The 21,690-nt window shown below is 35.5% G+C and overlaps 3 protein-coding genes across 3 annotated transcripts; 2 read left to right on the top strand and 1 right to left on the bottom strand.

Moving 5' to 3' along the window:
* Positions 1–581: 581 nt before the first annotated feature.
* Positions 582–2,683, top strand: LOC131801498 (guanine nucleotide-binding protein subunit beta-2). Its single transcript, XM_059120255.1, has 7 exons — positions 582–741; positions 1,295–1,510; positions 1,570–1,799; positions 1,860–2,061; positions 2,128–2,257; positions 2,323–2,409; positions 2,468–2,683. The coding sequence occupies exons 1-7, from the start codon at positions 673–675 to the stop codon at positions 2,572–2,574; spliced, it is 1,041 nt and encodes a 346-aa protein (XP_058976238.1). The 5' UTR covers positions 582–672; the 3' UTR covers positions 2,575–2,683.
* A 406-nt stretch (positions 2,684–3,089) lies between these two features.
* Positions 3,090–3,951, bottom strand: LOC101892217 (ER membrane protein complex subunit 8/9 homolog). Its single transcript, XM_005180456.4, has 2 exons — positions 3,701–3,951; positions 3,090–3,623 (listed from the first exon to the last, which is right to left on the bottom strand). The coding sequence occupies exons 1-2, from the start codon at positions 3,884–3,886 to the stop codon at positions 3,213–3,215; spliced, it is 597 nt and encodes a 198-aa protein (XP_005180513.1). The 5' UTR covers positions 3,887–3,951; the 3' UTR covers positions 3,090–3,212.
* A 1,284-nt stretch (positions 3,952–5,235) lies between these two features.
* On the top strand, positions 5,236–8,626 carry LOC131801496 (probable basic-leucine zipper transcription factor C). Its single transcript, XM_059120251.1, has 5 exons — positions 5,236–5,511; positions 5,575–5,814; positions 5,878–6,022; positions 6,076–6,969; positions 7,035–8,626. The coding sequence occupies exons 1-5, from the start codon at positions 5,448–5,450 to the stop codon at positions 7,981–7,983; spliced, it is 2,292 nt and encodes a 763-aa protein (XP_058976234.1). The 5' UTR covers positions 5,236–5,447; the 3' UTR covers positions 7,984–8,626.
* Positions 8,627–21,690: the final 13,064 nt, after the last annotated feature.

Here is a 21,690-nt window from a genome sequence, read left to right as displayed (position 1 = left end):
CAACTGCAGCTGTAACACCATTTTTTAATTATTTTAGTATTTTTTTAAGTGAAATACAGAAAAAAGGATACACATTTGTAAAATAGAATTAAATAAAAAATTAAAAAAATTGAAAAAATATAAAAATGGATTTTGTTTTATTTGAATTTGAGTATCACGGAAATACATGCACTTAAATGTGTATCTGTTTGAAAACACAACTTATTTGACCTTATTAATCTGAGAAATTCCTGGCCACATGACCATCACAAAGAATTAGAATAGCATTTCAATAGCTATGACTCAGGTCGCAGCCATACCCTCTTCTTGCATTTGCTTTTCCTTTAAGGAGAACAACAAAGCTTTGGAAAATTGTTTCTTAGTCAATAGCATTTGCTGTCATAAGAGTACCCAGCAGCAAATCCAATTAAAACAGCCAACTAATGCAATTAACAACTGGCCGACAAGCAGCCAATCAATGGCATCGACAATGGCGGCATAGCTGAACAATGTTATGGCAAAATTGCCCATTTAGTAGCGAACGGTCTTTTCAGGTGGTTTCATTTTGAGGAACAAATAAAACAATAGATAAAAAAAAAAACAATTTACGGCAGTTTTATAGTTGTATTGGAATCGTTTTTGGAGTAATTTAAAAGAAAAGTTCGAGTTCAAGTTAGAAAGAAATCCGCCACCATGCCGAAAGTCGATCCAGAAATCCAAAAATTATACGATGAAATCAATGGAATGATTGAAAAATTCAGGGTAATGAAATTTCTTTCTCTGCAATAATGTTACAAAACCAAATTAAATTAAAATGTTACTAGAATTGAAGCGAAATTGAAAAGAATACTTGGAGTCGAACAAAAAGGAACACTAAACATTAAAAGAAACACTAAAAACAAACTTACAAGATTTAAACAATGAAATTTTATAGACTCTGCTGCCAAGTGTCTGCTGTAATAACTCCTCAAAAATTGAATGTTCGGTTTGAATAGTTAAATAAAATTTATATTTTTTCCAAAACCTAATTCGCAAATAAAAACAAAATGTAATTAAATGTGTGATTTAATTCTAAATCAATTTGGAACCGATGAATTAATATGAAAATGTATATCCCAAAATATGACAAGGATATTTAAAAAAGGATGTTTAAAAAATATATATTAAAATTTCCCGTACTACGAAGCAATTTTCTATTATATAAAATAAGAACAGGGTTTCATTTAGCGCAAATTCTAATTAATTCTATAAATTGGCTGATAATCTTAACTCTCCTTCTTCCACAAATCTAATTTTAATTTAATTATCTTCACAGGAAGATCAAAAAGCCAAAGCCGACTGTACATTGCAAGAAAAATGTGGGGACATGGGCGACATTCCCAAAATACGACTAGCTCCCAAGAAGGTATTAAAAGGACATATCAACAAAGTCAATTCGGTGCATTTTGCTGGAGATTCGAGACACTGTGTGACAGGATCATTGGATGGCAAGCTAATTATATGGGATACATGGACGGCAAATAAAGTGCAGGTTTGCAAATCGTGCGTTTTTTCGTAAACAGTAATGCAATATAATTAATTCTCTTGAAGATTATTCCCCTGAGATCGGCTTGGGTAATGACAGTAGCCTTTTCGCCTTCGGGTAATTTTGTGGCCTGTGGTGGTATGGACAATCAGTGTACAGTATACGATGTCAATAATCGCGATGCATCGGGTGTGGCCAAATTAACCAGAGAGTTGTTGGGTTATGAAGGTTTTCTCAGCTCTTGTCGTTTTCTGGATGATACCCATTTGATTACAGGATCGGGTGATATGAAAATGTTAGTCGAAATCAAACCATAACCATTACTTGCTCTTGATGTTATAATTATTTTCTGTAGCTGTCATTGGGACTTGGAAAAAGGCGTTAAGACCATGGATTTCAATGGCCATGCAGGAGATATTGCCGGTCTGTCATTGTCGCCTGATATGAACACCTATATTACCGGATCTGTGGATAAAACTGCAAAACTCTGGGATGTACGAGAGGATGTACACAAACAAATGTTTTTCGGCCACGAAATGGATGTTAACTCAGTTTGTGTAAGTGAAGATTAATTGGGAAAAGTTCAATGAATTTTTAATAAAAAAAATCGTTTCACTTTTTAGTATCATCCAAATGGCATGGCTTTTGCCTCAGCCTCGGAAGATCAAACGGCACGTATGTATGATATACGTTCGGATCAACAAATTGCCCTATATGAACCGCCACAAAAGAACACGGGTTTTACATCATGTGGTAAGGCATATGACAAATCATTTTCAGGGATACAAATTAGAACTGATATATATTTCTGTTTCAAGCTTTATCAACAAGCGGTCGTTATCTATTGTGCTCGGGTATTGAGGGCAATATTCATTCCTTTGATACCATGAAAGTGTGCCACAATGGTAGGTTAAAAATTTAATCAAATAATTTGAACTTTAATAATTTTTACTAATTGTTTAGGAATGATGGCCGGTCATGAGAATCGTATAACTTGCATAAGTCTGTCACCAAATGGCATGTGTCTGGCATCTACAAGCTGGGATCAACAGGTCCGCTTGTGGTTATAAATTAACATGCAACTAAACAAAATCAATATAGAATTTTATTTTTAAACATGAATAGAATTTTGAAAAACGTTTAAACTAAAGAAAAATTGTGTAAATTGTGGAAAATATATTATGCAAGTGTTTCATTTTAAATAATGTAGGGGTAATTTAAATTTAGGCAAAAGTGCCAAATTGTCGACAAGAGTGTATAGTGGTAAGAAGTCAATAAAGCGGTTTATTAAAACCTTCATTATAAAAGGCAATGGAGGTTTGTTCATCCAGTACTATTAATTCCTTAATCTCTCCGGAAATTATTAAACAATACATTAACAGAAGTGTACCTAATTTATAATCAAATTGTGCTCCTTAGTCATCAGTTTTATACGCAATTTAAACATCCCAGATCAAGGTAGTTAAACTGGGCTTTGATAATCTGCCAGTCATTCAAATTTAACTTTTTTAATCATAGCGCTGTTCCTATCAGTACAATATATTTTAAATAAACTTTAAAACCTATCACAAAAACTGTGCCCATATTCTGTTCATAAATACCCATGCTTTGGAAATTTTATTCTATTAAATTGCACCCTTAAAGCTAAGACACGAAAGAAAATTAAAAAACAAAAAATTCTAATATTGTTCTGTGAGTATAAAACTACTCAATACATTGCCATTATCTGTTTCAGACCGCAGCTCATAAACTTATTCGTCCAATCATTTTCCGGATTATCCAAATGATTGTCAAAGTCGACAACATCCTTCATGGCTCCACGTTTTAGCAAAGCTGCCACAGCTTCCAAGGTGGCTTCCGATTGTACCAATTTATATTCAGCACGTGCCCAACGGCCAGCTTCCGAGGTGCAAGAGTAAACCTTTAATGGTGGCACTTCCTGACCCAGTGTCATCAACTTATTGTCGATCATCACGAAGCAGGCACTTTTATAATTTTCTTGAATTTTATCAGCAATTTTGGCAGCAGGAGCTTTATCCAGAGTGTTGTCATAGAAATTCTCGGCAGCACAGTAGTAACCAGAGACCACCAGATTTTCACGTTCACAATATGAATCAATCTTCAAAATGTAAACGGAAACAACATAATTAGTATATGGCAGAGCCGTGCATGATAATGACAATATTTTGTACTAACCTGCATTAGGGCTATTTCGGCCATAGGGGTAACGTACAAACACTGATGAAAGAGGGGAATGGCATCCACGATCTCACCTTCTGTTTTGGAGGACAGCAGAACACCGTTTACAGCCAGATGTGGATACTTGGCAGCATGGAAAATCATTTTGGCATAGGCCAATTCACTGAATTTGTACAAAGTCATGATTTCCGAATAGTTTTTCTTTTAATTTATTGATAAAACACGTATTTTCTATGCAGCCGAAAAAAACTTTGCTCCTTAATGAGTAAATGTCAATTCGCTTGTCAAATGTCAAGAGAACAAGGTTGCCATATGAACGGTAAATAGATGTCTTTGTGCCGGTTGCAGTGGAATGTATATTTATGCCATGTTCACATTGAATATGTTTCATAGTTGAAAATAAAGGGACAAAATTTTGTGGAAAAAAAAACCCTTGATTTACAGCAACATGTGCAAGCGCGTATTGGGCTTTGGACAGATATCGGACCGATAAAACCATGGTTTATTCATTTTCAAGGCAGAGCATAGAAATCACTTATATGCATGTGTATTTGTACTGTTGGGAATAATAATCAAAATAAATTTTAGACGCTAAAGTCCGTTTTAAATTACAATTCTTTTAAGATTTTAAATAAGCATATCCACCTCATGGTAGAACTAAGAAGGTAAAGTTATAAATTCATATGTTTACAATTTTTTCAAATTTATAAATTTGACAACAACTCATTGTCAAAATCTATATTCATGAATCCATTGTATACACACACATAATCAGAAATGGGGACATTGAAATTTGACATTTAAATTACAAAAAAATGCAGGGTTGGGAATGCTAATTTGAAATGAGGTTACCTTTATTTCATTGTACCATGATCCACCTCTAAATTTTCTGTAATTTACCTTTTCAAATTTCACTGCATAAAAAAGTTCCCATCTTTGATGTGTGTATGAATAAAAATCTTTAAATTAAAATATTGTGAGAAAAATGTCAAATAAATAAAACAAATTTTAAATTTTAGAGTTGAAAATGGAAATCAAAATCCTTAAGAAAATCTTTTATAAGAATGCATTTATTTCCATGGTAGAATGAAGGAGGTAAAGTCATGCAATCATATGTTTACATTTTTTTCAAAATTATTCATTTGGCAACATTTTATTGTCAAAATTTGTATTTATAAATCCATTGTACATACACAAATCAGATATGGGAAACTGTTTTTTAAGCAGTGAAAGATATGAAATTGAATCTATATTAACTTCGTAACATCATATTTTTAACATAACGTTTTTAACTCCCATTTTGGCGGAAATTCCCATAAACATTTTTATCAATGTAGAAGTGGCAACTCTAATTACAAGATTTTCTCCAGATCGAAAACGTGTGGAATTAACAACGATAGAGACATAGTTCTATTTTCGTCTCCTTTCCTCTCGAAGAAAAGTAGGTCTCTCCAGATCGAAAACGGGTGGAATTAACACAGCAAGAGACACAGTTTCTTTTTTGTTTTGACTTTGAACTTTATCACTTATTCTTGCTCTGTTTCTTTGTTTCTTATTTCCACAGCGGTGGTTTTCTCAATAATGGCTTTGTACTCTTGTTATTTCAATCATCAGCTGTGTGTGTACGTGAGTTTAGGTGCTCCATCGACTTCCAAGTCCACAAAAGAAGTCTCCTTTCCCGAATAAACAAAGAAAATGAGGTGCAAAGTTTAAAAGTGACACCCAAAAGCAAGTCCCAAACGAAATGATGGAAACAATAACGTTGAGTACAGCAGATAATCCCAACTCCAGACACGTAGCAGCTGGAGGTAAGTAACAACAGTAGCCCAAAGAAAAACGCAATTTAAACGATCTCCTACTTCCCATTTAAGGTTTGGAGGATCACCATCATCATCAGCACTCACCAGTTGATGAGGAACAAATCATGAATCTCTCGGATATGGCCGATTTGGCAATGCAAGAAGACATTGTGGCACTGCCCAAGGAGGTAATTTTGATATCTCTAGTGTCTCAAGAGCAGGCCCTGTATAATCCCAAACATGAAAACTATCGAAATACTAAGCGCAAGGACCAGAAGTGGTTGGAAATTGCAGAGAATTTGGGATGGACTGGTATGTTGTGAGAACAAAGAACTGAGGATTAGCAAATGACTCTTTCTTTCTGGACTCTTTTAGAGATGCAATGCAAAGCCAAATGGAAGGCTATGCGAGATCAGTATTGTAGAGAATTGAAAAGGAGTAAATTCAACACCAAGGCCAACATTAGATGGAGGTATTTTAAGGAACTGGACTTCCTAAGGCCCTATGCCTTAGCTAGAAAGTGAGTATTGTCGTTATATTTTCCTCGTACATTTGACAACTTGTTTATTTCAGTTATCGCCCCCGCAACCCTGCACCTATCAATAACAATACCAGCAACAACATCAATAACCAAAACTCATTTAACTGTGCCTCTACCCCAGATGACAACATGAATCACAGCGACAGCAATAATACAAAATTTGAAAGCATTAAAATCGAAAGCAATGCCACGGGAAGCTTTGCTCCATGTGACTTCTCCACGGTCAAAACAGAAACTGCCACAAATCTGACAGAGGAACAGCTGAATTCTGTGTTGCAGCATCAGAGTGATGACAATAACTGGACTTATATAACAACGGCCTCCTCCACTTCATCCAATAACAATTCACGTCTGGACAATCATCCGTTGAGCGATACAACACATCTCCTATCAACCCACTCTCATCATCATCAACAACAGCAGACTGATGAAGCTTTATACAATGCCCTGGTTAGTTGTGTGGGTCAAATCCAACAACAGCAACATCAATTGTGCCAACAACAACAACAGCATCATCAGCAAGAACTTTCACAGACTACCTCTTCGGGTCAGCAACAACCGTCAATGCCTGCAGCCACCAAATCGATTAAGGACGAAGAAGATGATGACCCGATACACACATTTTTAAACATTGAAAGCTATTTCGAAAAGGAATTAATTGCCATGATCCAACACGAGGATGTCTTGTACAACAGCTATCATCCGAATTATCGAAATGTCAAACTCAAGCTGGAGGTGTGGGATGAGATAGCTAGGAAATTGAAGAAAACTGTCAAGCAATGTCGTCTCAAGTGGAAAGCACTGAGGGATCAGTTCATACGTGAACATAAACGGCTAAAGTATCGTGACAATGTGGAGTCCCTACCCAGATGGAAGCATTATGATGCCCTGAGTTTTCTGCAGAAGTTCATAAAGCAAAGACCGGGGTAATTATAAATATTATCTATGATTTTATAGGTAATTGTATTTTTTGTTATTTTTTTCTTAACAGCGACTTTGAAAACAAATCGCTTTTGCAAATCCCGAAATCTGATATTGATGGCGATATGGATGATGACGAGGACGAACATATGAATATTAGCGACAGCTCACCTCTGGACAAATGTGAAATGAATCAAAATCAATTACAACTACCCGATTTGGAGGCGGTAAATCAGACTCAGAGCCTACACCAACAGCAAGCCGAACACACGGATGGCTTATGTGTGACTTCGGACAGTGTTGGGGGCTATGATGATATGGACATAGATAATTATATTATGGGTGATAGTGACAGTGTGGTAGATGATCACAACCACCATGACCATGAAGGAGAAGAGCAGGAAGATCACAAGTCTCAAGAAGACTTTTCGGTTTATCACACGAATCACAGTGCCGACAAGGTGAATATGCATTCTACAAATTTGGATACCTCCAATCAGCAGGCATTTAACACCTCAACAAGTCCACAAACTCTACAAACGTCAACATCGGTGGCTGAGCAGCATCAACATATCAATATGCCTTCATTGGACTTGAATGACAGTTCTGGCAATCTCATAGCACCGGATAACTTGAAGAATGCCGTCGTAACATCAATGCAACAGTCGACATCCTACCAGACGTCGAATCTTACAAATGGCAGCACTTTGAGTTTGACACCCACCCAGGAGATGTGTTCTTCTTCATATCATGCTACGGCGACGAGCAATAACACACCTTCCCAACTTCTCACCACCTCCGAGGCCTCCACAAATACCCCGCAGCCATCACCATGCAATGCTAACCACACCACCACCACCAGTAGTTCGAATGCCGTGAATAGTGACGATGATGAAGTTGGTGCTTTCTTTAAGGCTGTTGCCATGAAAATACGTAATGCCAAGCTATCCCCGGTGGCCTTTACAGATCTTCAAATTGATATTTTGAAAGTCATAAATTGTTCTTTGCGGAATCACTGAAATGTTCAATACATTTGGATGATTTTAAGTGGCCCTACCCAAAAAAACAGCAAGGAGAGAATTAGGACTATTAGAAAAAGAGAGAAACAAAATTTAATGGGGCACATTTTTTGGGATCAATCAATTATATGTAGTGATTTAGGCTGATTTTATTTTAGAAAGAGACCTGTACATTATTTGGAGTAGAAATTGTATCAACAAACCAAACACACAAAACCCATATTTGTTATTTTTTAACAATCTTGTTGAAACATGTATTATTATGTTTTTTTTTTTATTCAATAACAAATAGATAATCTATCGTTGTCATTGTTTTCACATTTATTATTATTTCTTTGATTATTTATTGTTTTCAGTTTTAATTTCTCACACAAGTAACATCCCTTTGTAAAATCATCTTTAACTTGTTATTAGTAATAGTAGGATTCATTTTTTATTCATTTATAAAACATCTTAACATTGTTTCATTTACTACAACAATTGTCTCCATTTATTTGATACCTTTTTGGCCACTCTGTATTTTAAGCACAAAATGAGAAAGAAAAAATTAAACATTTCGCGTATTGTTTTACCTAGAAAGTTATATATAACAATTGTACAATATACAAATATATATTTAATGCATAATATATAAAAATTCAAATACATATTTTTTTAAAATAAAAATGTTATTAGTTTAGTAAAGCATTTGAATTACTCTGCTGATCAGAAATGCATATCAAAATAAAGTTTTCCATGTAAAATGTACATCACAGAAGAGACTGAAAATTATGTTGCGGAATTTCGTTAAAGGAACCCTACACGGTTCTGCAGCAAGAGGAGCCATACTGATTCGAGATGATGAGTTTTAAAATGGTTAGTACGAAATCTTAGTAGTAGATTTGAAGATTAGAAGTCGAAAATGGCCAATCCTTCTAAAGTCAGGTACGGATGCCAACAAAGAGGAATCAAGCAAGCCAGTTACGATCTTAGAAATTCCTTTCTACAACACTTATTGTGATGGAATCACAGTACGTGAACAAATTTTGACATTTCGCCCGATTGATGTAATACCTTATTGTAGCTCCAAGGTCAAAACATATTCACCTTTTTTGTAGCAACTTTTTTCCAAGAGAAATTTTAAAAACGTACAGGAGCACCAATGAAAAAGTCAGCTTATTTTCCAAATAAACTGAAATTTAACCGCCAATACCAAAATGAAAAATAAACCAAAAAATTCAATTTTACAAATTTGTTCTCACAAAAAAAATTGGCTTTCGATTTCCAAACTATAATGAAATTGATTGTGCAAAATTAAATAAACTACCGGATAATCAAAAATGGCTGATTGGATCGGCCATAAAAGAGTTGTTTTTTAATCAGCTGATGTTACTGAATAATTTTAATGAGAACATTTTTCTAATACGATTTTGCAAACTCTGTCTAACATTTCTCTCTTTACTCGCTCTCATTTACTGGATTTTATTTACTGGATTAAATAAGTTTAGATTTGTTAGAATTGGTCTCCTTTGGCACGAATTATGGCCTTCAAATGCAACCGTCACACGCTGTCCGAATGTTGCTCTGCGGTATTTTGGCCCATTTCCGGCGGAGCGCTTGCTTGAGGTGATCGACAATTTGGTATGTTTTAGTGCCAACTTTGCCATTCAAAAGACTCCAGACACGACAGTCCAACGCCTTGGTATCCGGAGATTTTGGTGGCCATTGTGCACTGGAAATGAAGCGAGGAACCTCATGTAACCATGGAAATGAAGCGAGGAACCTCATGTAACCATTCTTGGGTGGCGCGTGCTGAGTCCTGCTGGAATGTCCAAGGTCTCCGGCCAAAATGTTTGCATGCCCTAGTTTTAATACACCCTCCAGAATATTTTCGCGATAATATTCGGCATTTATTCTGATGTCACGGTCGATTAGTACGAGCGGAGAGCGACTATCGGCTGTTATGGCGGCCCACGCCATCACCATGGCCGGCGCCTGAGTTCTGGTTGCCAACCGAAGGTCCACATTTTCAGATGACAACTTTGGCAAGTACACACGATCATTTTGTTTGAGAAAACCGAAATTCGGCAGTTCACCACTTTCGGCAAAGCGAAGCAACTCTTTAGTTCTTTTGAGTCTATTTTCTTTCTGTTGCGGTGCACTTTTTGGAATTTCAATGGCTTAAGCTAATTTTTCAATTTTTGCCGAATGGAATATTGCGATATGTTTAGCTCACGGGTCATTTTCCGGCCAAAGCGACGCGGGTTTCGATCAAGTCGCTTCTTTACTTTTCGAATCATTTCTGCTGATATTGCTGTTTTCTTCCGTCCACTTCCTTGACGTCGGGCTACGCTACCAGTCACACCAGATCATATAAAAGATTTATTCACATTTAAATACTGGAGTGCTTTATCGATAGCCACGTGTTGTTTTCCAGCCAAATATAAAGAAATCACACTATCACGCTTAAATTCCAGCACGATAAACTTTTTTCTGGAAAATTGTACGCTTGTAAACAATATAATGAGCTCCCACTGGAATAATTTTAACAGGTGTCGAACGAGTGGCATGGAAAGGACAGCAGTCTAAAGGTTGCAGTTTTTTCATCTCACCCTGTATGTTCAATTCACCTTCCAACTTACTTCTAAGATTTTTGGAATAAGTTATATTAAAAAGTCTAAAGGTGAGAATACGTAGTAGGTTTTTTTTCTGACACATTATGGACCGAAATTGAACTGAAAAACACCTTTTTTACGAAAAAATCCAATTGATGAGACCTTAATACCGACTCTTGGATGCGGTCGAAATTACAAACGCTGCAATTATGGCATTTTGGTTGACATTTCGTATTCTTCCGAGCCCAAAAGTATCCTAGGGTTAAGGTTAAAGTATGCTTTTGTTGTCGAATGCATAACTTTTTATTTAAAAATGTATAATAAATATTTGTAATTAAAAAAACTACGTGTACAACGTTGAAATCGTGGTACAATTAATTTAAGTTAACCTCATTTCAAATAATAATACCCAGCTCTGCATTGAGAAAAATGTGTAAACATATAATTGCAAGAAGTTACGTTCGTAATTCTTCCTTTGCTGAAATGCAAACTTTGTAAAAGTCAAAAAAGATAAAAAAAAATTTAATATATACTGAGATAGGTACTTCAGATCAAAGTAGGAACCTTCATACTTCTGAAACTTTTAGAAATGAGAGGATTTGCAAACATTTTACGAATATTTCTTGACTTTAAGACATTCTTTCCCAAAATATTTCAAATTTTTCGTCCCTGGTCAGCTATTTTAAAGACCATCTCCATGGGAAAAATTCAAAAGAAAGAAAACAGCGTTTGTTAGACAACTAAATAAAACACTAGAATTTCAAATGAAATCAACAAAAGCGCAATCGATTTGCGGAGGTAGAGGCCGAAGCAAACACTCATCATCATTCAGCGTTTTGTAATTTAAAGACAAATAAATATAGCGAGCAGCGGCAGCAGCAGTCGCAGCTGCTGCAACGGCAACCAAACAGAGAAGACACAAAACAATTATCTTGCTAGTAAAACAAAACAACACTTTTCCCTTTGAATTCTCACTCCATGACAATTAGGAGTGTAAGAGAAAGAGAGAGAATGACACAACTCTCCCTCATTGGCCCAATAAACAACAACCAATGAGAGTTATGTATATAAAGAGTAAAGAGAACAACTGGAGCAGTACGATATGACCTTTCTCTTTCTCTCTAATGGAAGTTATGCTTGTTTCTTTTTTTCACAATGGAGTATGAGTATATATGTTATCTCTTTGTGTTATATACCCAGTGAGTTACACATTTGCCATTTAAACAAATCTCGCCAACAGAGAAAAAATTAGTTTTTCCGAAAGTTGAATTGTTTAAAATTTGCGCATTGTTGTTGTCCGATTTTGTTTGGTTTTCCCATGGCGTTTCAATTCATTTGGCATTTGGTGAATTTGTTTGTGGAGTTTAGTGATGCATAATTTTAGCGCTTGATTGATTTCACATTATTAGCTTTATTCATGTGTTTGTTGTCGCTGTTGTTGTAATATTGTGTGTTCTACATAGGTATAAACATATCAAATGTATGCAAAGAGATATATGTGTGTAAATACAATTGCTGATGCATTTTTCAGTTTAGACAACGACTACTCTCGTTAGGATAAATTGACTAATGAAATATTCATAACAAGGTGTGGTTGGAGCGTTGTTTTTTTTTCGTCATGACTATCCAGACCACTTCAATGAAATCAATCTACTCATTGTTGGAATATTGTATTGAATAATTTAATGAATCATTGTTAAAGAGTGAAAAAAATATGTACCTTCATAAGATTGCAACATTTTTTTGCCAAGTGTAATAAAATCAAATGGTGCACAAAATTTAAAATATTAATGTTGACTTTATGTTTTGTAGAGAAATCATGTTTTTTTTAATTTTTGAACAAAATGTAGACCGAAGCAAGGCTTATTTTTAAGGCATATAAATAAAAACTCCGATGGGTCTGGTCGTCCTTCTAAATGACATTTTTTAAACATTTTATATTTAATTTTGGGGAATTTTCGCTATCCGAATGACACTTCTGGATACACCGGTGATTACAAAAGTAAATATTTTTGCAAAAAATAAAATTTTTCTTGTTAAAAATGAATTGTCAGTGGAAAATTTTAATAACAGGGTACTTCAAACATTTTTCATAAAATCAATATACATTTGAAGAATAAATTTCAAGATTTTTGTCGAAATTTAAGATTGAAGAAAACTTTATTAGAATCTAATATTCAAAATTCTAGGATTGCTATATAAATGTATATTGGGGATTTGTTATAGTCTACATCAGGGACTTGAGGATTCGCACTTTAAAATAAAAGGTCATTACTTATCAATGCCTCTGGTTGTGTGAGAAGGAGAATCTGGCTCATTGTAGACATTCATGCTCCCTTTCCCGGGCCCTGGCCTATATAGATACTACCTGCGGAGGAAAATATCCGCTGTTCGAATAATGTGGACCAAAATTGTAATGTTTTAATTATTTTTTCATATATAAATTAAAAATCCCTATTTATTGATTTATTGTTTTGTATGTTGACCTGTAATGATCTGCAGATCATGAAGTTATTTTCTATAGGGGTCCTATCTGCAAACTTCAACCTTAGATAGAAAATCTTTAATTCACTTTTTGGAGGTTTGACTTTTTGTCCCTGAGTTCCACGTAGACTGGCGCCCAAGGTTACAAACTGGATTGGATGATAGTATGGCGTGGTTGAGGGTTTCAAAGGTTGTTGTTTAATCGCTATCGTATAAGCCCAAACAAAATATCTCAATATTAATTACAAAACGGAAGTACCTCAAGAATTGGTAGGACTGCAGGAAAATCAAGTATTTTAATTTCGGCGAAAACTCACTGGGTCTATGATGGCTCGTGTCCCTTTTAGGTATAGGTTTTTACAAGGGTAAGATCGAAGCAAACCCTTAATTACCCCAACGCTCGACATCGAAGCAGGCTCGTTAAATTAGTTGTCATACAAATATATCTAATCGGATTCTATCAATCTGGTTTTATTGAGACGTCAGCCATCCTTAGGGGAATCTCTATTCTACGTTTTGGACATTTAACTGCTTATCCGTGAATTCTATGTAGACTGGCGCCCAATGTTTCAAGCTGGGTCGATTTCAAAGGTTGTTAATAGGCTAGAAGACACTGTCGATGTCATATTTTCTCGGAAAGTAGTCTGCTACGAAATATATCCTGATGATTAGGAAAGTGGGTAGCTATTTTTGTTGCTGGGGAGGAGAATGCTCTGCATAGTATATATGAGTATGTTTCTTCCACCTCTCGCAATACAGAAAGTCGAGACGTATCTACATTGAGTTAGCTACTGTTTCGGGTCAAACCAGTAGCGTAAATAGGAAGTTATTTTCTAAAGTATGTGGCGTCATCTCGTCGACGCAGATATATTATAACATTGGTATCTGAGTACGTCCCTTGGGAACACCAGTCAAGACTTTTTGCGACTAAGGAGTAAGGATATTTCCTTATATTAGCATAACTAGTTATTTAATTATTATTGGGCTATTCCTGGTACGATTTTCAGGATTCAAAACAAAAATAGCTTAGAAATCATTTTTTTAGATTACTACCCGAATCTCTAAGATTATTGTCCAACCAGACCAGATTACAAATTGAATGTTTCTGGCCATATTCTGTTCAAGTTTTGGTCGACCTCTGGCATTTTTAGCCTAAAATGCATTTGTCTTTGGCCACCTTTCCCCTTCCTACTCGTATTCGCCATTCTGGCATGGCAAGCTCATTAGGTTTTCTATTTATTATTCACCTCAAATTCATGACTGACATAAAAAGGTTTACTTACCGCAAGCGATGTGAAGGTGGTTAAATAAGCTTCAAAATTTGTCACGTTTTCTTTATAGCCGATGTTGAAATTCATGTCTGCTGCAAATCTACAATCAAATATAAAATTTTATTGAAATTGTATTGAAATAATGATTATTTAATAGAAATGTATTCAAATTTTGAAAGGTAAAGGGGTGATGACTATGATAACTGATGATTAAATAAAAAATATTGCAATTTTTTGAAAGCAAACCTAAAGGAGTGTTTCTGTAGACGATGCGAAAGTGAAAGCGAAAGATTAACATCATTCCAAATGAGTTTGTTTGAATGTTTTTCAAATGACAAATAAGAAATTGAAAAAGCCCACTTGGAATGATTTTTCATTTCCTTCGCATTTGATTTGGTATATTCAAGAGAGAGAGAGAGAGAGAGAGAGAGAGAAATCCTAAATGAAAACAACTTAAGTCTAGTTTACACATCACGTTAGAGTCATATGAAAAGTGGCTTGTTCACATTAATATTTCATCTTTGTGTAGCATGCTTTTAGACGCTTCCAACTATTTTAAAACTTAAAATAAACGCAATATTTGAAAAATAATATAAATGATACACCAACCTATATTATATACAATATTTATACTGCAAATACATAAATGTACACCATAAAGTATTTTAAAGCCGAAAATTGTGAGAGGCGCCTAAAACTCTGCTATAAAATTCTTGGGATGAATGTTAGAAAGTCACATTACACATGACTCTAACATGATGTGTATACTAGCCTTTAGGTTGTTATTGGCTACTCTACATGAATTTAAGAGAAAATAGATATAGGAGAGAGAGAGAGAGAGAAATGCTGATAATTTTAAAATTTAACAAGATTCCAAATATTCCCCTGCTTTCCATTGCAACGCACACATTTCCGTTTAATCTAAAAATCCAATCTCTATTCGCAACTTAAATGCGATTTCAAAATTATTACCTTTCAAGGCCTAGGAAAAATGATCAGCCAACAGCAAGACAAGCCTTCAGCGGCTGGCAATAAATAAAATTGATTCCGTTTATATTCAAAGTAGGCCTTGATGTATGTTTTGTACTCCAAGTTGAAAATCTTTCCTAGAATTTGTCTCCTATCTAATAATCAATTATTGATATTGCCTACCAAAAACAAAAAAAAAAAAAACAAACAACAACGACATTGGCACACAGTCAAAATAACCAACAATCAATAATAACCATAACATTTTCAACAATTTCATTTCAATCAGATTAGCCAGAAGGAGGCAACCAAGCATCCAGCCCAGGGCCTGAGTGAATGTGTGTGCCGTGAAGAGGAAGCGGACAGACGATGGTGAAGATTTGTTTCCTGAAATCCTCACGATTTGTTATGGCTCTCCAGTGGCGAGTGGCGGCAAAACAATATGTTTAGCAACATGTTTTCCCGGAGCTTTCAAAAGGCAAATGCCGCCGTTCGTTGCCTCAATTCGGGCAAAGATATAAACGTGCCAGATAGTTAGGCTGCAGCAGCAGCAGCACTCGAGCCGCCAAAAAAGTGCTTGGTATGTAGCAGGGAAATAAAGAAGGAACCAGTAGCCAAAGCAGCACCATCACCAAAATTAGCATAACTAGTGAACAAGTCAGGCGAGCGGACGAGGCAAACATTCATGAATAAAACATTTATTGCAGCTTCAAAACCCCAAACACACTGCCTGCCATCACATCATCATTGAATATCACCAGCATGAACAACAACAACAAAAAGAACACAAATGTTAAGCAAATCTGTGGCAGCCACATGGAGACAGGTAAAACTCTCCAGGAGAAACAGAAGGAAGTCTATGAAAGCAAGGATTGCTGCCTTATGAATGTTGTGTTGACCAGCTATGGTGATTTACAGTCACTCACTCATTGCCACAGACAAAAAAAAAAAGAAAGAGGAGGAGGAAGCTGTGATCAGACAGACGGACCAAACAAAACCCGCAAATGAAGAGGAAACAACAAACAGTAGCTGTTGTCGTCGTCATCATCGTCATCGTCATCTTCTTATTGTGGCAGATTATGTTTCATTGCAGCTTGGTTGGTGGTAGTTGTTCTACTTGCATATCTTCTTCGGCTCACTTGCAGAGCAACTTATTTAGGAGTTGCATGGAAAGCAGTGTGGGCTGAATATATGGAAGCTAATGCATGCTGCCGTACAGCAAACGATGCTGGCGATGATACATTTATGATATGAGTTGCATTATTGTTGATATTGTCACTACAAATGTGGCATTGACATTGTGACTTGTAATTTGCAATCAGATATATGTGTATGTAGGTGTTATTTGAGAGTTTTCAAAGTTTCTCAGGATAATTCAATACCAAACTTCAAACTTCTCATATCTCATTTAAATCATTAAGAGAGTCACATCATGTTTACTCTCAAGAACTCATATTTATAAGATTGTTCTATTTTCTCTCATTTCAATATGGTGTGTATGAGAAAAATACTATTTTTCCCCCAGCTCTCTCTTAAAACGTACTTTTCTCATAAAAGTGGCCATATCTGACCCTTGGTTTTCTGATAAACTCTTTTAATTCCCCCATTCTAATCTCCAGTAACCTCACAATCTTAAAAAAAAAAACATTACATTTGATATTCTCTTAAAGCAATTTGAAAAGTAAATGCTCTTTAAAACGGAAACTATTTTCTCGGATGGTTGAACTAATGCAATTTATTTAGTTATCACAACAAATATAAAAAATTCTCCATCCTCTAATCCCTTTATACAAAAAATCAAGGAAGCCACACAAAATTGACAAGCACCAAGTAACTCACTTAGAAGGAATATTCAGGAGATGACACTTGAGCGTTGAAAAAAAGCAAATGAAAAAAAAAAAATAAATGACACAAATGTTATTTTTTTCCAATGACACCCACAAAATTGATATGAAAAAAAAAAAATCACATTGCCCTCCAGCTGCGGGTAAATGTGCAATCTTCAGAAGGTTGTCATTTTTTTCTGGTATATATTTACAAGTAAGCCTAAGGGCCGAAGAGTGTTGAAAAAAAATATTGAAGACATTTTTCAATAAAGTAAACTTCAATTATTGGATTGGAAATTTAAAAAAAATACGTAGATGTGGAATGAAATAATGGAAAAAATACATGGGAAAAAGTTTCAATGACCCTGCACACAAAATATGAAGAAATAGCTGATAAAGATTTATGAAGGACAACATTCCGTAATAATGCGCTTAGTAAAGGTTTAGTGAAAATGTTGTTGAAGTTTGAGGTTGTTTTATATAGAAGACGTAACATATTTTTGTAATGGACACCTGATAGTGTCGGATACAACCCCTATTGGCTTTCCATAAAGAAAACCTAATAATTTCGTATGAAGACGAGACAATTGACCCAATGCTATTGAATAGAATTATAAGATGAAAAAGTCATTTATTTTTCGAGAAGACATCCTTCAGATGAAGATCTTCGAGGTAGCTTAGAAGAATGCCTTCTGCTCATCTCGATAACGAGAAAGAAGACATTTTGGATGACTTCCTTGTAATCTACTACAGTAAAATTGGTAAATTGGTGTTCTATAAGAAGAGGAAGAATGTCTGAGATGAAGTCCTAATTGTAGTGGGAAAGGTAAAATTCGAAGATTACATTCTGGTCCACGATAATAAGAATATCATTTGTCCTCCTTGTATAGAAAAGGAATTCTGATGTTGAAATGTGCATGAGGTGCCAGATATAGTAGATCGAAGAATTCCATTTCATCTAATACTAATGAAAATATTGGGACCTACAAAATGAAAAAAAATTGAACATATTTTTAAATTTTTAAGGGAATAATTGGATATCTAAATTTTAAGTTTTTGTGGGGGAGTGGTCAGAAAAATTCATTCACATCAAATCTCTTCTTCAGGGAAATATTAAGAAATACCAGGTTTAAATGGAATCGCTGCCTTGTTTTGTTAGTTACAGGAGATTTAATTATTTAAAATTGTGATCCTTTGTGGTCGAGGTACCACAAGGGGTAGGCCGATATCTATCATCTTTACACCATATCTTGTGTTCATAGAAATATTAGGATGTGTGACATTTTAAGATAGTCGGACGCTTATTTAACATTTTATGAGAGATATAATTATATAAAATTTTGACCCGTTGTGGGGAATGTACCAGAAGGTGTGGTCCGATATACTCCATCTTCACACCAGACATTGTAATAGTAGAAATATTGAGATGTGTGAAGTTTGAAAAGAATCGGATGGTTATTTCGCATTTTTAGGGCGTTTTGTTATTAAACATTTAATCCCACTGTGGGGAAGGTACCAGAAGCAATAGATCGATATATCTCATATTCACACCAGATCTTGGGTTATGAGAAATATTGGGATATGTGGAATTTTAACATAGTCGGATGCTTATTTAATATTTTATGAGAGATATAATTATTCAAAATTTCGACCCGTTGTGGGGGAGGTACCAGCAGGTGTGGTCCGATCTCTACCATCTTTTTAACAGATCTTGTGTTGATGAACATTTTGAGATGTGCTAAGTCTGAATGGAATAGGATGTTAATTTCGCGTTTTATGAAGGAATTCAAAATGTTGGCCCTTTGTGCGGGAGATACCAGAAGGAGCGGACCGATATGTTCTATCTTTTCACCAGACCTTGGGTTAATATATATATATTGTGATGTGTGATTTTCAAAATTTTGAATATTTTCTCTGTCTGTGCAGTAAAATTTTTTTGCTAAAAATGTCCACCTTTTATGTGGGAGGTAGCGGATCATCTCTGAACTCGATCTAAATTTGATAATAATATTACGATGTACCAAGTTTGGGCCAAATCGGATACTCCTTTCGAGGGACGAGATGAAATTAGACAGACAAACGGACGGAGGGACATCGGCTAGATCGACTCCAAATGTCCTGAAACGGATTTGGTCCAAAGAGACCTAGGATCTAGAACCGTTATTTCGATGAGGCACGTTTTGGCCGTATCAAGTGATCAAATGCCATAGGCTGAGGGTATAAATAATCCGAAAGATTTTTTTATAAAAAGACCTAATGGCTTTCTATGAAGATGACCTTTGAACTTTCAAATAGAAGATCTAATGAGCTGCCATTAAGGGGATATCTGTTCTCTTTTAAATAATAATTTTTACTCAATTTCAAAAAAGCGATCTGATGTGTTTCATAAAAAGTACCGTAGGGAAGAGATGCTTCTAGGAAAAAGGTCTTGTCGTGGTCTTAGGTATAGAAGGCGTTTTTTCCCTCCATTAAGTCGAAGGAAATGAAGAAATTTTTGGAAAATCCGATATTTTGGCATTGTATTGATCTTCTTTATAGAATACCTTTCGACTTTATTAAAGAGAATCGAATAAAATTTTATAAAGGTGGCCTTCGAGATTTTAAATGTCCTTTCATCCAAAATATCCCTAAATTTCAAATTTTTCTACAATTTCATATTGTCTAGCAGAACACTATCAAAACATCAAAAAAACAAAAATGTCAATCGAGACAAAAAACTCCACAACTTCCTTCCTCCCTTCACTGAAAAAAAGAAAAGGGCACCGCTATTTGAAGAAGAATATAAAAAAAAGGATGTTAATCGCTCAATTTGCAAATATGGTTACGCTTTACAAAGATTTCAAATGGGGCAGAAAAAGAAAACGTACTTCGGCCTGGGCAGATAGAGAGTTGGGCCAAACAATAGTTCGGTTGTGGAACTTACAAAGGATATAGATAACCCCCCTCTACACTCATAGTACCGTATCCTGGCCTTGGCTAGTAATGGAGAAAACAAAAGAGAAAGAAAGAAAGAAAAAACGAAAATAAGTTAAATAATATTTGAAAAATGTACTTTTTTGTTGCTAAATGTGGTGATGACGATGTTGTGAAGCGCGAGACAAACAATCAAGACAACCGGGAGAAAAGCTTGGCTGGGTGTTTTGTTGATGTAACCAAATAACCACCACAACAGTTTTATATGTTCCTTCCGGTTGGGTGTGTGATGTGTGTGTGGGGTATTCCCGTGTGTGTGTGTGTGTGTGAATGTTGTGGGGTTGGGCCATTAAAAAACAAGACTGCCGGCGAGTGTGACAAAAATAGTTGTTGCTTGCAATGGCTGTAAAGTGAAAATTCACACTTTGTTAGTGGAATGTACTTGTACCGAAACTGACAAAGTAGCCGGAATGTTATGCCAAGGGTTGTAGTAGTTGTTGGGCAAACACAAAATCATCAAAGACCATGCAAGGATGCCGGGCTGTGGGGACGAACTTTGATATTTATGTGCGACAACCCACATGTGTTAAGTACTTTTAAAATGTGGCACATTTTAGAGCTTAGTATCTAAAATATGTTGGTTTTCCTCCGGCTCTTCTTTGTTCTGATGGTGGGGAGAGGGGGTGTAATGCAGATAAAGACTTTGTCGCAAAGGCAAGGGTCCACAGAAATTGGAGTAAAAATAAAACTGGAAAAAAGAAGAAAAGGATTTACAGAGTGGAATTTGGTCAAATGTGGTGTAACGCTTGTTAACTAGGAACAAGGAACAAAACAATGTAATGATGTTCTGGAGGTCCTGTAAAAAAAATGTTACAACAAATGCGAATATCTTTATTGCCAAATGCTTCAATGATTTTAAAGGCAATTTTCACTAAACGCAGTTAGCCATCGAAGGGTAAAATAAATGTGAGTTTGAGTCTGGGAAAACATATGTACTGCCACTACTATGTTGCGTATTCGTAAACACAGAGATGGCAAAGTTGAAAATGTTGTAAACGTCGTGATATGGTGTCGAGAGGTAGATACGTTTTAGAAGGTGTTTAGAGGTTATTTGGTATACTTCGATCCTCCAACTAGAAAATAGTATCAATTGGTATTGTCGACAGATTTGAGTTATAATTATTCAAACTGTTGACCCTTTATATATAAGACAGATATAAGTATTGGAAATTGTGATCCTTTGTGGTTGAGGTACCAGAAGGGGTTGGCAGATGTATATCATCTTCACATAAGGTCTTGCGTTAGCAAAAATATTTGGATGTGTGAAATTTGAAGAGAGTTGGATTCTTGTCTGACTTTCTTTGAGCCTTTTGTTTTTCAAAAATATTGAACCCGTAAGGGAGGTACCAGAAGGAATGGTCCGATCTCTACCATCTTTATAACAGATATTGTGTGGATAGAAATATTGAGATATAACAAGTCTGAATGGAAACGGATGTTAATTTCGCGTTTTATGAGGTTCATGAATATTCAAAATTTTGGCCCTTTGTGGGGGAGGTACCAGAAAGAGTGGACCGATATATCCCAATCTCACACCAGTCCTTGGGTTAATAAAAATATTGTAATGTGTGTAATTTGAAGAGAACCGGA

The sequence above is a fragment of the Musca domestica genome, unplaced genomic scaffold (genome assembly GCF_030504385.1).
Source record: "Musca domestica strain aabys unplaced genomic scaffold, Musca_domestica.polishedcontigs.V.1.1 162, whole genome shotgun sequence".
Taxonomy (NCBI): domain Eukaryota; kingdom Metazoa; phylum Arthropoda; class Insecta; order Diptera; family Muscidae; genus Musca; species Musca domestica.
This window is presented reverse-complemented; position numbering and strand designations above follow the sequence as displayed.

Excerpts from the sequence above, each read along its gene's own strand:
- LOC131801496 (XM_059120251.1), top strand. The coding sequence starts at position 5,448 with ATGATGGAAACAATAACGTTGAGTACAGCAGATAATCCCAACTCCAGA. Across the intron at positions 5,815-5,877 it reads AGAGAATTTGGGATGGACTG|AGATGCAATGCAAAGCCAAA; the intron begins GTATGTTGTGAG and ends GGACTCTTTTAG. Across the intron at positions 6,970-7,034 it reads TTCATAAAGCAAAGACCGGG|CGACTTTGAAAACAAATCGC; the intron begins GTAATTATAAAT and ends TTTTCTTAACAG.
- LOC101892217 (XM_005180456.4), bottom strand. The coding sequence starts at position 3,886 with ATGACTTTGTACAAATTCAGTGAATTGGCCTATGCCAAAATGATTTTC. Across the intron at positions 3,624-3,700 it reads CCGAAATAGCCCTAATGCAG|ATTGATTCATATTGTGAACG; the intron begins GTTAGTACAAAA and ends TACATTTTGAAG.
- LOC131801498 (XM_059120255.1), top strand. The coding sequence starts at position 673 with ATGCCGAAAGTCGATCCAGAAATCCAAAAATTATACGATGAAATCAAT. Across the intron at positions 1,511-1,569 it reads GGACGGCAAATAAAGTGCAG|ATTATTCCCCTGAGATCGGC; the intron begins GTTTGCAAATCG and ends ATTCTCTTGAAG. Across the intron at positions 2,062-2,127 it reads TGGATGTTAACTCAGTTTGT|TATCATCCAAATGGCATGGC; the intron begins GTAAGTGAAGAT and ends TTCACTTTTTAG.